This window comes from Procambarus clarkii, chromosome 43 (genome assembly GCF_040958095.1).
Source record: "Procambarus clarkii isolate CNS0578487 chromosome 43, FALCON_Pclarkii_2.0, whole genome shotgun sequence".
NCBI classification, from domain to species: domain Eukaryota; kingdom Metazoa; phylum Arthropoda; class Malacostraca; order Decapoda; family Cambaridae; genus Procambarus; species Procambarus clarkii.
In genome coordinates, this window is record NC_091192.1 from 22,092,303 (window position 1) to 22,105,415 (window position 13,113).

At 39.6% G+C, this 13,113-nt stretch overlaps 1 protein-coding gene across 3 annotated transcripts in view; it reads left to right on the forward strand.

Annotated features, from left to right (window-relative positions):
* The window catches only part of LOC123755801 (chitinase-3-like protein 2), a 26,913-nt gene extending 18,277 nt beyond the window's left edge, over positions 1-8,636 (forward strand). For all 3 annotated transcript variants that reach the window (XM_045738621.2, XM_045738620.2, XM_069300095.1), the window contains exons 3-8: positions 1,807-1,916; positions 2,211-2,364; positions 5,313-5,404; positions 6,752-6,967; positions 7,697-7,898; positions 8,294-8,636. In XM_045738621.2, the coding sequence (XP_045594577.2) occupies positions 1,807-1,916; positions 2,211-2,364; positions 5,313-5,404; positions 6,752-6,967; positions 7,697-7,898; positions 8,294-8,440 (921 nt within the window). In that variant the 3' untranslated portion in view covers positions 8,441-8,636. The remainder of the gene's footprint in view (positions 1-1,806; positions 1,917-2,210; positions 2,365-5,312; positions 5,405-6,751; positions 6,968-7,696; positions 7,899-8,293) is intronic.
* The last annotated feature ends 4,477 nt before the right edge of the window (positions 8,637-13,113 follow it).

A 13,113-nucleotide genomic window follows, 5' to 3' on the forward strand; every position in this document is an offset into this window, starting at 1 on the left:
TGAGGCTGATGCTATAGGCGATGGTCGTGTGCTCTGGCTCCGGTGTCGCTACTGCACTGTGCTTTGCGTGTGGTGTTAGTTTTGTGGGTGCGAGAGCCAGGAGTTATCTTCAGTATTCGGGCTGCATGCGCCTAGGGCTGCCTTCCCTAGGTGCCCTGTAAGTACTGCCCTTGGGGCTTGGGGCCACCTTCCACAGGCTCCTCGGGGTCTGCCTCTGCTGGTCCGTTTTACCTTTCGGTTTTTCGGCCGCCTGTTGGGCTCTTGGGTGTTCTGTTCTCCCTTGTTACCGGCAGGTAAGAGGCAGTTTGCACTGGTAGGGGCGCAGGGTGCTGCTCAGCTTGTATTTCCCGACATCGCGGCCGGCTCTGTTCCTTGGGGTTCGCTGTCCTCTTGCGGGATTTTGTTTTTCTTTTTGTTTTTGCCTGGTGGGGGGTTCTGTCATTTTATTCAGTTTGTTTTTGTGTCCGGTTGCGGCGCTTCGCCGTTATTTGCGCGCCACAGCTTCTGTGTCCGGGGACGCGCTGTGGGTTGATCCGGTTTCCCTTCTTCCCTGTTCGCAGGTTCGGGTCTCTCAGGTCGTCCGCAGGGTTATTAGGTCCAGCCAGCCTGCGGTCTATCCCCGTGCCCATGACGTTCGTAAGTTCGCGGCTCTTGCTGCCGTCTTTGGGAATATGTCTTGGTCTGATATTCGGGCGCAGGGATTTTGGCGGTCGAACAGGGTCCTGGCTGCTCGTTACCTTGTGAATGTCCCTGGGCCTCGTCGGGCCTGTGTTGCTTTGGGTCGGCGGTTGCAGCCAGTTGTCTCGGCTTCGAGTTGAGGGGTGAGCGACGACCGCCTCCCGGGTAAGTCCCTCTTTTTCTGTCTGTGGGTAGTTAGCTCCGGGGAGCCGACGGGGCTCCCCCCAGAAAACCAGCGTTGAATGTAATGAAACGCCATTTTCTGGGTGAGTCCCGGAGGCTCCCCGGCATCCCTCCCTCCCTCCGGTCGGCGGTTTTTCGCGTTTTTGACATCCAGCCTCAAGAACTGAGGTGTGGGTAGCCGGCGCGGGGGGTCTGGGGCTCCCCCTTTCCCCTCCCGGGGAGGGGGGAGCTGCGCAGACAGCGGCGCGGCAGTGTGTGACGTCACACTACTTTGCTTGTTTTCGGTTGGGGAGTTCTATCCACTAGTTCGGTTTTTGGTAGCAATTTTAACCAGAATAGGGGTTTGTTTTGGGGCACTTACCTTTCTGGGTGCCTGTTCCGGTCGATGGCAGACATAGAATGCTTCCAACTACACGGGGGCTTCTATAGGCCATTGCTCCCCTTGCCTCTCTGAGGGGGCCCGGTTCTGGCCGTGGGCCCCGGTAGGCCTAAGAACTCCATACACATGACTGATGCCAAAGTCTGACATTAGCATATCAGCCTGGGATAGCTCCGGGGAGCCTCCGGGACTCACCCAGAAAATGGCGTTTCATTACATTCAACGCTGGTTTTTTGGCCTGTTCAGAAATGAACAACTCATCTTGTCTCATCATCAACTCATCTCCAAGCATTATTTTGGTTGTTTCAACTTCTGTACTGTCATGCTGAAGTCTCTTTCAATTACTTGTGATCAGTAATGTTAACAATACGAATAACTGATGGATATTATTATGTTCCACATCTAAGATCGTGTACAGTATTTTTATTACTGAATAAAATGTTATTTTAATTTGCCAACTTGCACTTTGTGTTCATTATTGTACAAATTATAATATTTTTACATATGCACATGTCAAAATCATTATTTTACATACAGTATAGTGATATTTATTATATATAATTTAGCTATATGCTGAGGTAGTGGCTCTGAAGAAGCAAAATCCAGAGCTGAAGGTGATCTTGAGTCTTGGTAGCGGCTTCTCTCCTCTTGTTCAAGACCGTATGGCAGTTGCCATGTGAGTCATAATGTTTGCCCGTATTGGTCATAAAATGGTAATTTAAATACAGTTACAGCAAGTTAAATGAATGATAATTTTAATTTTCATGTGCATAGTAAATATTAATAAATTACCATTGTACATAACTGCCTTTGAAATTGATATGACAAACTTGATTTATTTCACTTCACAATTACATATTGTATCAATTTTTTCAATGTTAAGGAAGCTATTTGGATAATTTAGCTGAATAATTTAGTTTAACTGCACTTTGTATAAAGAACAAATTACATAATTTCATACTTCATGCAGGTTTGCGTACAATGCTCATAAATTTCTAATTACCCATGGATTTGATGGTCTTGATCTGGACTGGGAGTTCCCTGCATGGCCACCTGGGAAGAAGCTACCAAAAGAGAAGACTTGGTTCACATACCTCCTCCTTCAACTTAACAGTGCTCTCAAGGTAAGATAAGATAAGGTAATAAGATAATTTTATTCAGGTAAAAGTACATACAGTACATTCAAAATGAGTTACAAACATAATGTTGGATTTCTAGATAGAGCTAGTATATACTGTGCCTAAATCCACTAATACGCACAGCATTTCAGGCAAAAGCGTGTCAGAATAGGTATATCTATTTCAATGAGTACAGTTTACTACAGATTATCATATTGCAATCAGATTTTATATTTAACCCCTGTACTGTGCACCTGTTTTGTAAGACAACTCCATGGTGCACATGAAAAAACAATTTTTTTCTTTATAATATTGCTAAAATGCATTCCCTGATCATGGGGAATGCATTTTAGCAATATTATGTAGCTACTGGGTGGATTTTTCTTTATGTAAACCTTGCAATTGTATTTTTTTTTGCTTCACTTCCTTCCTGGGGGTTTGATTCTTTGATGAGGGTGATCATGAATCACCTGGTTCCTGTGTGCCTCTGAGTGGGGCCAGGCTTGGCTTCTGGTCTCCAGTTGGCTATTAAACTACTCACAAGGGCTGATGCAACTCAAGTGTGGAGCTACCTCAGTGCAGCTAGCAGCAAGGATCCACCTTTCATTCCCTCCAATGAAGCATAGTAAACCAGCTGCCCATACCAAAAATCAATGATAGGCATGTTAAGAACGGGAGAAATATTGTCAACTAATGCACACCTAATGGCATTAATCAATGCATGATAAAAGGTATATGAAGCCACAGAATATAATAAAAACCATTCCTTTAATCCATTAAGAGTCACACCTGAGAATAAACAAAATTCTCAGAGGAATTGACAAGGTGGACAAAGACAAACTATTTAGCATGGGTGGAACACGAACAAGGGAACACATGTGGAAACTGAGTATCAAATGAGCCACAAACACACTAGAATTTTTTCAGTGTCAGGGGTAGTTAAGAAATGGAATGCATTAGGCAGTGATGTGATGGAGGCTGACTCCATACACAGTTTCAAATATAGATATGATAAAGAGATACAGACTCTGGAATCTGTGCACCAGTTGACAACCTGTCCTCCTGTTTAGATAGTACTGTGCTTTTTGTAATTATGTGCACCATAATATTGTACAAACATTGACATACTAAGCAATTAGATAGTAGAATTTTGTACTACAGTATTCACTTTATAGAGTTTGAAAAAATGAAGCTAAAAACACTTAAATATTCCTAGGCCTAGTATAGCACACACATGGACTATATTAGGCCTCAGATAGCATGTATTAGGCCTAGGAAATTTAAGTTAGGTTAGTTTGTCTTTGCAACACAAGTAAAAAATCTTCTTCCGGTTTGTCCAAATTCAATATTACCGATTTCTTCTTTCTAATTGTGTTGTACATCAGTATTTGTACGTTGGTCCTCATCCTTCCTTTAAGTACCATTAAAACAGGAGGATGGGCTGCAGTTGGTTGACAGTTAAGAGGAGGGACCAAAGAGCTGAAGCTCGGCTCCCACTAGTACAGTGATGAGAGTACCAAGCACTAAAAAGCCACACCTGAGAACAGACACTTGGCACTAACACCAGTAGGATTAGGTCCAAGAACACAGCTAATAATAACTAGACTACAATTAAACTACATCAGCTGTGCATAAATAGATCTTGCTTATTGACAGACTCAAATAATTCTTGACACAAGGGAAACTAAAAAACAAAAAAAAAGAGAGAGGAGGCACTTAAACCCTCAAAGATAACTCTGGGTGAACAAGGTAATTGTTAACAGGCTAGCCAGGGAAAATACCCCAAGATGAAAGGCAGGGTTGTTGAAACTTCTGAATCACACACATGTATGACAAACATAATTTGTAAAGAATAAATAACTAGAAAACAATAGCACAGAAGGCCTCTACATGGTACAGAATGTCCAAAGATGGCCAAAAACAACACCTAATTCTGTGTAAAAAAAAAAATCCCAAATCTAGCAGAGCTCTGTTGACAAACTAATCAGACTTCAAAATTATTACATAACCAGTTGATGACCGCCCATGATTTGGGAGACCAACTGGCGGTGACTATTTAATTTACATGCTTTTAAATTGTACCACTCATTGTTTCTAACAAGCGCTGTATGTTTTTAGGTGTCATTATAACTTCCAGTGCAGTTTGTCTTTGTAATTACCTAAGTGTATTTACAGGATGAGAGCTATGCTCGTTGTGTTTCGTCTTCCCAGCATTCTTATCATATAATGCCTTGAAACTACAGTTCTGACAGTTTTAGCCTCCACCACCTTCTCACCTAACTTGTTCCAACCATCTACCACTCTGTTTGCTAAAGTGAATTTTCTTATGTTTCTTCAGTAGAGTGCAGTGTATTTTGTGACCTGTATGCTTCCCTCGCCTCTATGTGAACCCCAGATTCTGGTTCTGTGGGTTAAATTGAACGTTGCCAAATGAATGATTGTTGATATTTATTGTAATGAACCAGGGCCTATAGCTCAATGAAATCACTGAAGGTTCAAATTCAGAAAAAGTTTATATAGAGGTAATTGGAGATAAGTAAGCAACGGGTATTTTCAGCATTTCCGTAAAATGCACGTTATAAATAGATTTGCGGGGTTATAAAAATATATGTGTCCCTTTTCATTGTTATGGGTGGATGAACAGCATCAAGGTTTAAGTTCCGGTATACAATAGTAAGATACTTAATTACTGTACTTACGATATCTAATTAATAGTGGTAAGCATTGTTCAGTCTCGGGAGACTATGGAGTTGCGCTCTGGTTGTCAATCTGCTTGATATCTAATTATATATTAAGATATCTACTTAATAAATGGGGGGTTCTGTTTTGCATTTCTACAATTATAATTCCTCTTGTTACACAATGACTTTCCAAAAGATTTGTGTTTCAAAGTATTGTACCAAAGCCATTTGTAATATGCAAGCCATTAGATATAAAACACTTTATACTTCCAGCTAGCGTCCCATCCCCCACTCTTGCTGACTGTGACTGTTGGAGCAACTCAGAGTGTCATAGATAACTCATACGAGATTGACCAGCTTGCTAAGTATGTTTTCTACTGTACATATAGCTTCAAGTATATTAGCTTAAGTATTTAAAGTCCAACTTGATAAATAAACTTTGTATGGCATTGTGGCAATATTTAACAACAGCCTAATTATTATTCCAGGTTATAAATTTAAAATTTGTGAAGCAACACTTATTAAATCTGCCCTTCTACAGAGTTTGGAACTTCTCAGAGAAGTGCCCATTCATTTCTGTACCTCCTGTTATAATACTAATCATAATATATTTATTATAAAAAATACTTAATTACAGCATGAATTTTATGTAACGTATAGGGTTCTAAATATTCACTTAGTTGAGCTTTTGGGAGTTGAGCTCTGCTCTTTTGTCCTGCCTCTCAACTGTCAATCAGTCGCCTGTTACTAGCTACTAACTTTTTTTTTCCTACACCCCCTTTCCCCCCAGGAAGCAGCCCGTAACGGCTGTCTAACTCCCAGGTACCTATTTACTGCTACATAACAGGGGGCATCAGGGTGAAAGAAACTGTCCATTTTGTTTCTGCTATCACCGGGATCAAACCCGGACCTAGGATTACGAGTTCAGAGCACTGTCCACTCAGCTATCAGGCCCCTACCTGTTGTGTTGGTAGAGTGGAATTCATTAGTTTCAGAATGACTTCAGTTGATATTAGAGTTACTGAATATTGTTTGCCGGAGATGCTTGTGATAGGAAGGGTACCTGAGTTACAGTGAGCAGTTGGCTTAGCTGGAGTTGATCTTGTTCTTCAATTTAAGCATTTTGGACTGGTCGGTGCAGCAACAACCTCACTTCTTGCATGTTGGTGTGGTAAAGAAGAGGGTTCTTTTTGGAAGGAAGATGTAATGGTGTTGATAACTGGTAGTCAACAGTTAAAACTGTGATGGTTTATGAGGAAGATACATATTTGAAATTCTTGCCAATGCAGTGGCTAGTTCTGCACATGCGAAGTGCATCGTCACAGTGAAAATGTTCCCCTCTAAAATAATATAAACATTAAATCAAAAATGGAAAATAAATAATCTCAAGTAAATTCGGTGACTGCAAAATAAGTTGTAAAAATTGGTGTTAAAGGTAGGAAATCAGTTTGGGATTCAATCTATATCAAATTTTTGTCCTCATATCTCTTCCTTGTGCTATGAAGTCAATACTGGTTTAGCATGCTCTTGTGATAAGGTAATTATCTCCCTTCAGCTCACTGTCTTTTTAACCTAATGATTTATTAATACCTGATTGGACCTAGAGCATATGATTGAATTGACATTTATGTTTTAAAAACCTTGAGATCTTGTATCTTCCAGTAATGCTTGATCATTATTGTACAGTATATAATTAATCATGGTAATTTCAGGTGTGTTGACTTTGTGTCATTCATGGGATACAACTATCACATGTTCAAGCCATACTTGCCCTTCACAGGCCATAACTCTCCACTTAACAAGTCCAGTAATGAAGAAGGCTATTTTTCTACCCTCAACATCCAGTGGGACACTATCTATTTGATGAAAAAAGGAATACCAAAAGAGAAACTTGTTATAGGGATACCTACATTTGGACGTACATGGAAGTAAGAAGCTACACATCTTCCTGATAAGTTTTTCACTTAGTGTACTGTTGTATCTTTTTTTTTCTCCCCTAGGAGGTCCTCAGTAGGTCTCCATAGTTTGTACTGTGGTAAATCCAAGCTTTGAGAAGTGCATCATGTCTCCGAGAACCACACTGACGTACTGGGACTCGGAACAAGTATCTGGCACTTTCTATAAGGAGAGGGGAGTTTGGAGATTAGAGTTTGCTTGTTTGCTTCAGAATTTCTATCCTGAATTAGTAATCTGTTCTGTTTTGTCAATTGTTGGAGTGGATTTTTCTTGATTTTAGGTTGATCCTTAATTAAGCTTCCCTCACTTCAGAGTGTCCAGCAAAGTCAGTTTGGTAAAGAATTTTTTTTTAATTCTGTAATAAGAGGCAAGTGTTTTGAATAAAAATAAAAACATAAGGATCAGTATTGGTTAAGGAAAGATAATATTACTTTATTAGTATTAAATGAATATGTGCTTATTGCTTTGCATATACATAAGCATATGCATTACTAGGTTTTATGTCTAATATTCCAAGTGCATTAGAGAAGCTTATAAAAGATGATAGCTTTTTCTTCAAGCATCCCTTCCTATTATTCATATGTACAGTCCAAAACTAAACTCTCATAGTGTATCTGCAGTCCCATGTGTATTTTAACTATCTTTTGTATCAAATGTTTATTGCAATTGTTTTGTTGTTGAATGTGTCACAAAATTTTCAGGTTACTTGAAAGTAAATGGTATGGTGTTGGGTCTCCTGCAGTTGCTGAAGGCATGCTGGAGGGAAAAATTACATACCTTGAAGCTTGTATCTTTGTGAAGGAAGGAGCTACACGCTACTTTGATAATGAGAGCAAAGTTCCTTATGCCGTGAGAGACAGAGACTGGGTATCCTATGAAGATGTTGCTAGCATAAAAAATAAGGTACAGTACCTGTATATTGAAAGTTCAAATGTCAGAAGGGCTGTTAATATCTGCATGTACAAAATTATCATTTGAAAATCCTTTTCTAATTTAATTACATTTAGTTGCCAGTGATAATACTGCTTATCTCTTGTTGCAATAATAATGTGTAAACATTATCAATAATGATAATGTTTCTAAGCAACATTATGAAAGCAAAACCACTGGAAAATTTGAAGCATATGCTCGAGTGAGAGTGGTTGGATATAAATAAAAGCTGCTATACATGGACCTTAATTATTAACAAACTTACACTTGACCTGAAAATTACTACAGCTGTTATCTGCCTTTCTTGCCCATTATTAGAGTAATACTTAGAATATGAGAGTAACCTCAGATATGTGTTCATATTTCAGGTACAATGGATCCTTGATACTGGTTTTGCTGGAGTGATGACCTGGACTCTAAACAGTGACGACTGGGCAGGGATGTGTGCCAAACAAAAATTTGAACTACACTTAACCATCAAAAATATGCTCAATCAGCAATTGCTGAAGAATTAAGGATCTAAAGTTTTTATAACTTTTCCTTGGTGCTTATAATGTTTAATGTATGACAGAAAAATGGGCACATGACCTTTTATACTATGGTTCCTAGTCTATTACATTACCCGGTAATTTGTTTGCTTTACATATACATTATTATGTATTTTTACATACTTATCACCATATTATCTATAAATACATTTTATCAATATTATTTCTAGGTGTATTACTTTCATCCCTCCCAACAAACTTATCAATGTATGTCATTCAGAGATTAAGGCCGAAGGCTTTTCATACAAAGATGGAATAATTTAAACAGGAAGATTAAAGAAATCGAACAGAGACTGAAGTATTCATATCAGATTGAAGAAAGGCAACTAGAAGAGAAAGCAATTCAAGAAATAAAGAAAAACCCAAAATATTTCTTCACATATGCCAAATCAAAAGCAAAAACCACTGCCAGTATTGGACCTATTCGTACTAGTGAAGGTTCATACACTGAGGATGACAAAGAAATTAGTGAAAAGCCTAAAAAAGCGGTATGAGGACACGTTTAGCACTCCGATAAACAGCATGAAAGTGGAAGATCCGGACTTCTTTATGTGTGATATGCAAACCCCTGTTAATATAACTGATATCAACACGAGCGTGACAGATTTTGAAAGAGAAATTGACAATATGCCCATGCACTCAGCCCCGGGTCCAGACTCAATATTTATAAAGAAATGCAAAGTGCTAGTAGCACAGGCACTCGGTATAGTGCGGAGGAAGAGCTTGGACACGAGGGGGATACCAGATGCACTTAAAGCAGCAGACATAGCCCCTCTACACAATTATAGACCAGTTGCACTAATGTCCCACATAATTAAAGTATTTAAGAGAGTGATCAGGAGTCAGGTCGCTAGTTTCATGGAAACCAATGACCTCCACAATCCAGGCCAACATGGATTTAGAGTAGGAAGATCTTGCCTCTCACAGCTACTTTACCATTACAACAAAATCACTGAGGCATTAGAAGAAAAACAGAATGCAAATGTGGTATACACGGACTTTGCAAAGGCATTCGCTAAATGTGACCATGGCACACAAAATATGGTCAATGGAAATAACTGGTAAAGTAGGATGCTGGATACGCAGTTTTCTGTTGAGTATCTGTACTTTTCTGCAATCAACAGCCTAGTACACCAAACTCTCACAAGTCAAGCCTGGGCTTGGGGAGTAGAAGAACTCCCAGAACCCCATCAAGCAGGTATCAAGGATGGGAAAGGATTAAACCTTTTTTTTATCTGAATTACTTGAGAGCCACCATCTCTCTACAGGCCACAACTGGGATAAAGCCCACTGGCTTGTTAAAGGTCCTACCATTGCCCCTGAGGATATACCCCATATGGATTTTGAACCAAGTAATGTTTTGGCATTTATTGTTGGTAGGCAATTCCATTAGTAATAATAATAATAATAATATTTTATTTAGGTAAGGTACATACATACAATAAATTTTTACAAAGATTGGTTGACTTATAGGTAGAGCTAGTACATACAATGCCTACAGCCACTATTACGCAAAGCGTTTCGGGCATCAAGTTTATAACCTTACATAATATATCTATATAGTACATATAGTTACATAATATATTATATAGTAGTTTATAACCTTACAAGTGAAATAGCATTTCTTGTTTTCTGTCCTACATTGTAGCTTGTTGAGCATGAAGTCGTCATCTCTTTTATACATTACATTTGATTTTAAGGAAGTGATCTTGATTAATATCCTCCAGTTTTTCTGGTTTGCAGTATAATAATCGTGTAGCTTTCCCCCCATTCCTGATATGAGAGTTGACTTAGTTTGGAATGATTTTTGCCACTCTGTGCTGAATTTTCTCCAATATAGACAATTTTTTTTGTTTGAAGGTGAGGGCTCCATGCTTGATACAGTAGTCCAGGTGGGTGGAGCACCAGAGATCTTAGCATTTGAATAACCACTTCCTCCTCTTTTGGTGAAAAGTTATTTGAAGGCCAAGTTCATTATTTTTCTGGGAGGAATACCTTGTATAAGCCTTGGCAGAGCTTATACATTGGCACTTCCAAGCCTTGGCTCTATGCACCAGACATCCAAGCTCACTTATCAAGAGTCGGGAATCTGACTTACTCTACAAGGTGAGAATCAGATGTAAACCCAAAACCAAGGTAAAGCCCACCAAAGAGCACTATTGCAACTGTTTAAATTAAATTAGAAACACCTTTATTGTGATTTTCCAGGCTGCCCCAGATCGCCCACTGCCCCATCCAGATTACCCTTCACTTGTTTGCTTTAATAATTCTACTCTACACATGCTCTATTTGACAGGGCTAGTTTTCAGCTTTATAGTTGCTACAGGTCTTATTGACCTACATGTATTACCTGCCCAGTTATAGCTTTCTCGAGAATGGATGCATAGTGGGTGTGAGGAGGACAAGGAGAGGGGAAGGACAAGGGAAGAGAGGTGGGCACCACCAGGGGATTGAACCTGCAGGTCAACACAGGGCGTGACTCAATCACACCAACGCCTACCCCAGCCCATCCAGGAGCAATGAAAACTGCCAACAATGATGGAACCACTCAACCCTTTTGACTCCTACATGGTGGACATAGCCAACAACGACCCCAGAATGGCGACCTTTCAAGTACCCCTGAGGGACCCGAAGATAACCCACTCGGGGTGTGATGTCATACTGTCAAAATTTGACAAATTAGCATCCACATAATGCAACACAGAGGAACTGTGTACCCCTCGCAGATTCATACTGAATCTGCGGTACTCACAGATTTGGTGTGAAATGTGGTCACGTGGTTTGAAACAACCAAAAACACCCAGGCCAATGGCCATCATCGTCCGTACCAGCACATCTATAACACAAAGACACGAAGACGGCGACAAGAATGTAACCCCTGTCAACAGCAGCATTATACAAACTGTAATCTTCAACCCCTTATGGCGCCCTGAAAGCAACAGAGACAGCCCATCAAGCAAAAAGACCAAGAGAAAATAACTCCTAACTCCACCAACTGAAGGCAACCGCTTTTGTTGGTGTAACTCTTTAGAGTTATGGGGACCTAATCATTGCCCGTTTTTATTTATTCTTTTTGAACGCCATGCCCACCACCGTGAAGACTGATACAGAAGATTTCAACACCATTGAATAAAGAAGACTCCACCACTCAAGAGAACAGTAGTCCTCGCTTCGTTACCCACGACATGAAACCACACCTAGATTGATGAAACTTTCAGTTTACGTCGTACAGGTGGATTTAGCCCTGGCTCTGTCTCCGATCTTTCCTCTCACCGGCTTTTCTTCAGCTATACTCACTTCCCCACTCAACCGATGGGTATCTTGCCCTATATTTAGTTGATTGCACCACCGGGTACCCCTCCAAAAGTAATAATATATTACTATATTATAAATAAAATAATAATATATAATAAAATAATAATAATTTTATTCGGGAAAGTACATACATAGTTGATTTACAAACATAATGTTGGATTTATAGATAGAGCTAGTACATACAATACCTAAAGCCACTAATACGCATAGCGTTTCGGTGCAAGGTGAGGTGGGGGAAAAAACACAGATTAAAACTTAATTAATAGTAATTGATTGAGCTTAAAGTATAAATTGCATTAAAAAGAAGTTGGTCAACAAACAGCATTGTTTAAAAATAGTAAGACATGGGTTTACATTTAGGGGTAAGGTAGGTTACATGGAGTTAATTAGGTAGTACTTAGTTTTCATCTTAAACTGGTTGAGAGAGGTACAGCCTTTGACATGATTGGGAAGGTCATTCCACATTCTGGGTCCCTTGATTTGTAGAGCATTTCTAGTTTGATTAAGTTGTACTCTTGAAATATCAAATAGGTACTTGTTTCTGGTGTGGTGCCCAAGGGTTCTGTTACAACCTTCTAAGAAGCTTTTAAGGTCATGATTGACATTACAATTCAGAGTTTTAAATATATAGAGTACACATTAGAGGATGTGCAGTGACTTAATATCTAACACATTCAGAGATTTGAGTAGGGGTACCGAGTGCTGTCTGGGGCCAGAGTTAGATATTGTTCTAATAGAAGCTTTGTGTTGGGTAATTAGAGGACGTAAATGATTTTGGGTAGTAGAACCCCAAGCACAAATACCATAGTTGAGATAAGGATAGATGAGAGAGTAATAGAACGTCACCAGGGCAGGGCGAGGTACATAATATCTGATCTTAGAAAGAATGCCAACAGTTTTAGAAACTTTTTTTGCTATATTTAGAATGTGTCCCTGGAAATTCAGCTTGTTATCGATGAGGACACCAAGGAATTTACCATCAACTTTACTACTGATTTGTATATTGTTTATTCTTAGATTTGAGGATTTATTACCAAAGAAAATATATAAAGTTTTGTCAATGTTAAGGGTGAGTTTGTTGGTAGTTAACCAAAGTTAGGTGTTTTCTTCCCTGATTCCATGTATGACTAACCATCCAGTGAGCTGGGAATATTAGATAAACTTATAGTGTTTATACCTATACCGCCAAAGGTGGTCCAGGCGTTCTTGGGACGACGACCATGGGAAGGATCCGATCCGATTCCCTGCACCTTTATTTTCAGTGCAGTAGTCATTGTGGACTATGGCGTTGTGCATGCTGTCTGACCTCTTTGAAAAGTGCGCAA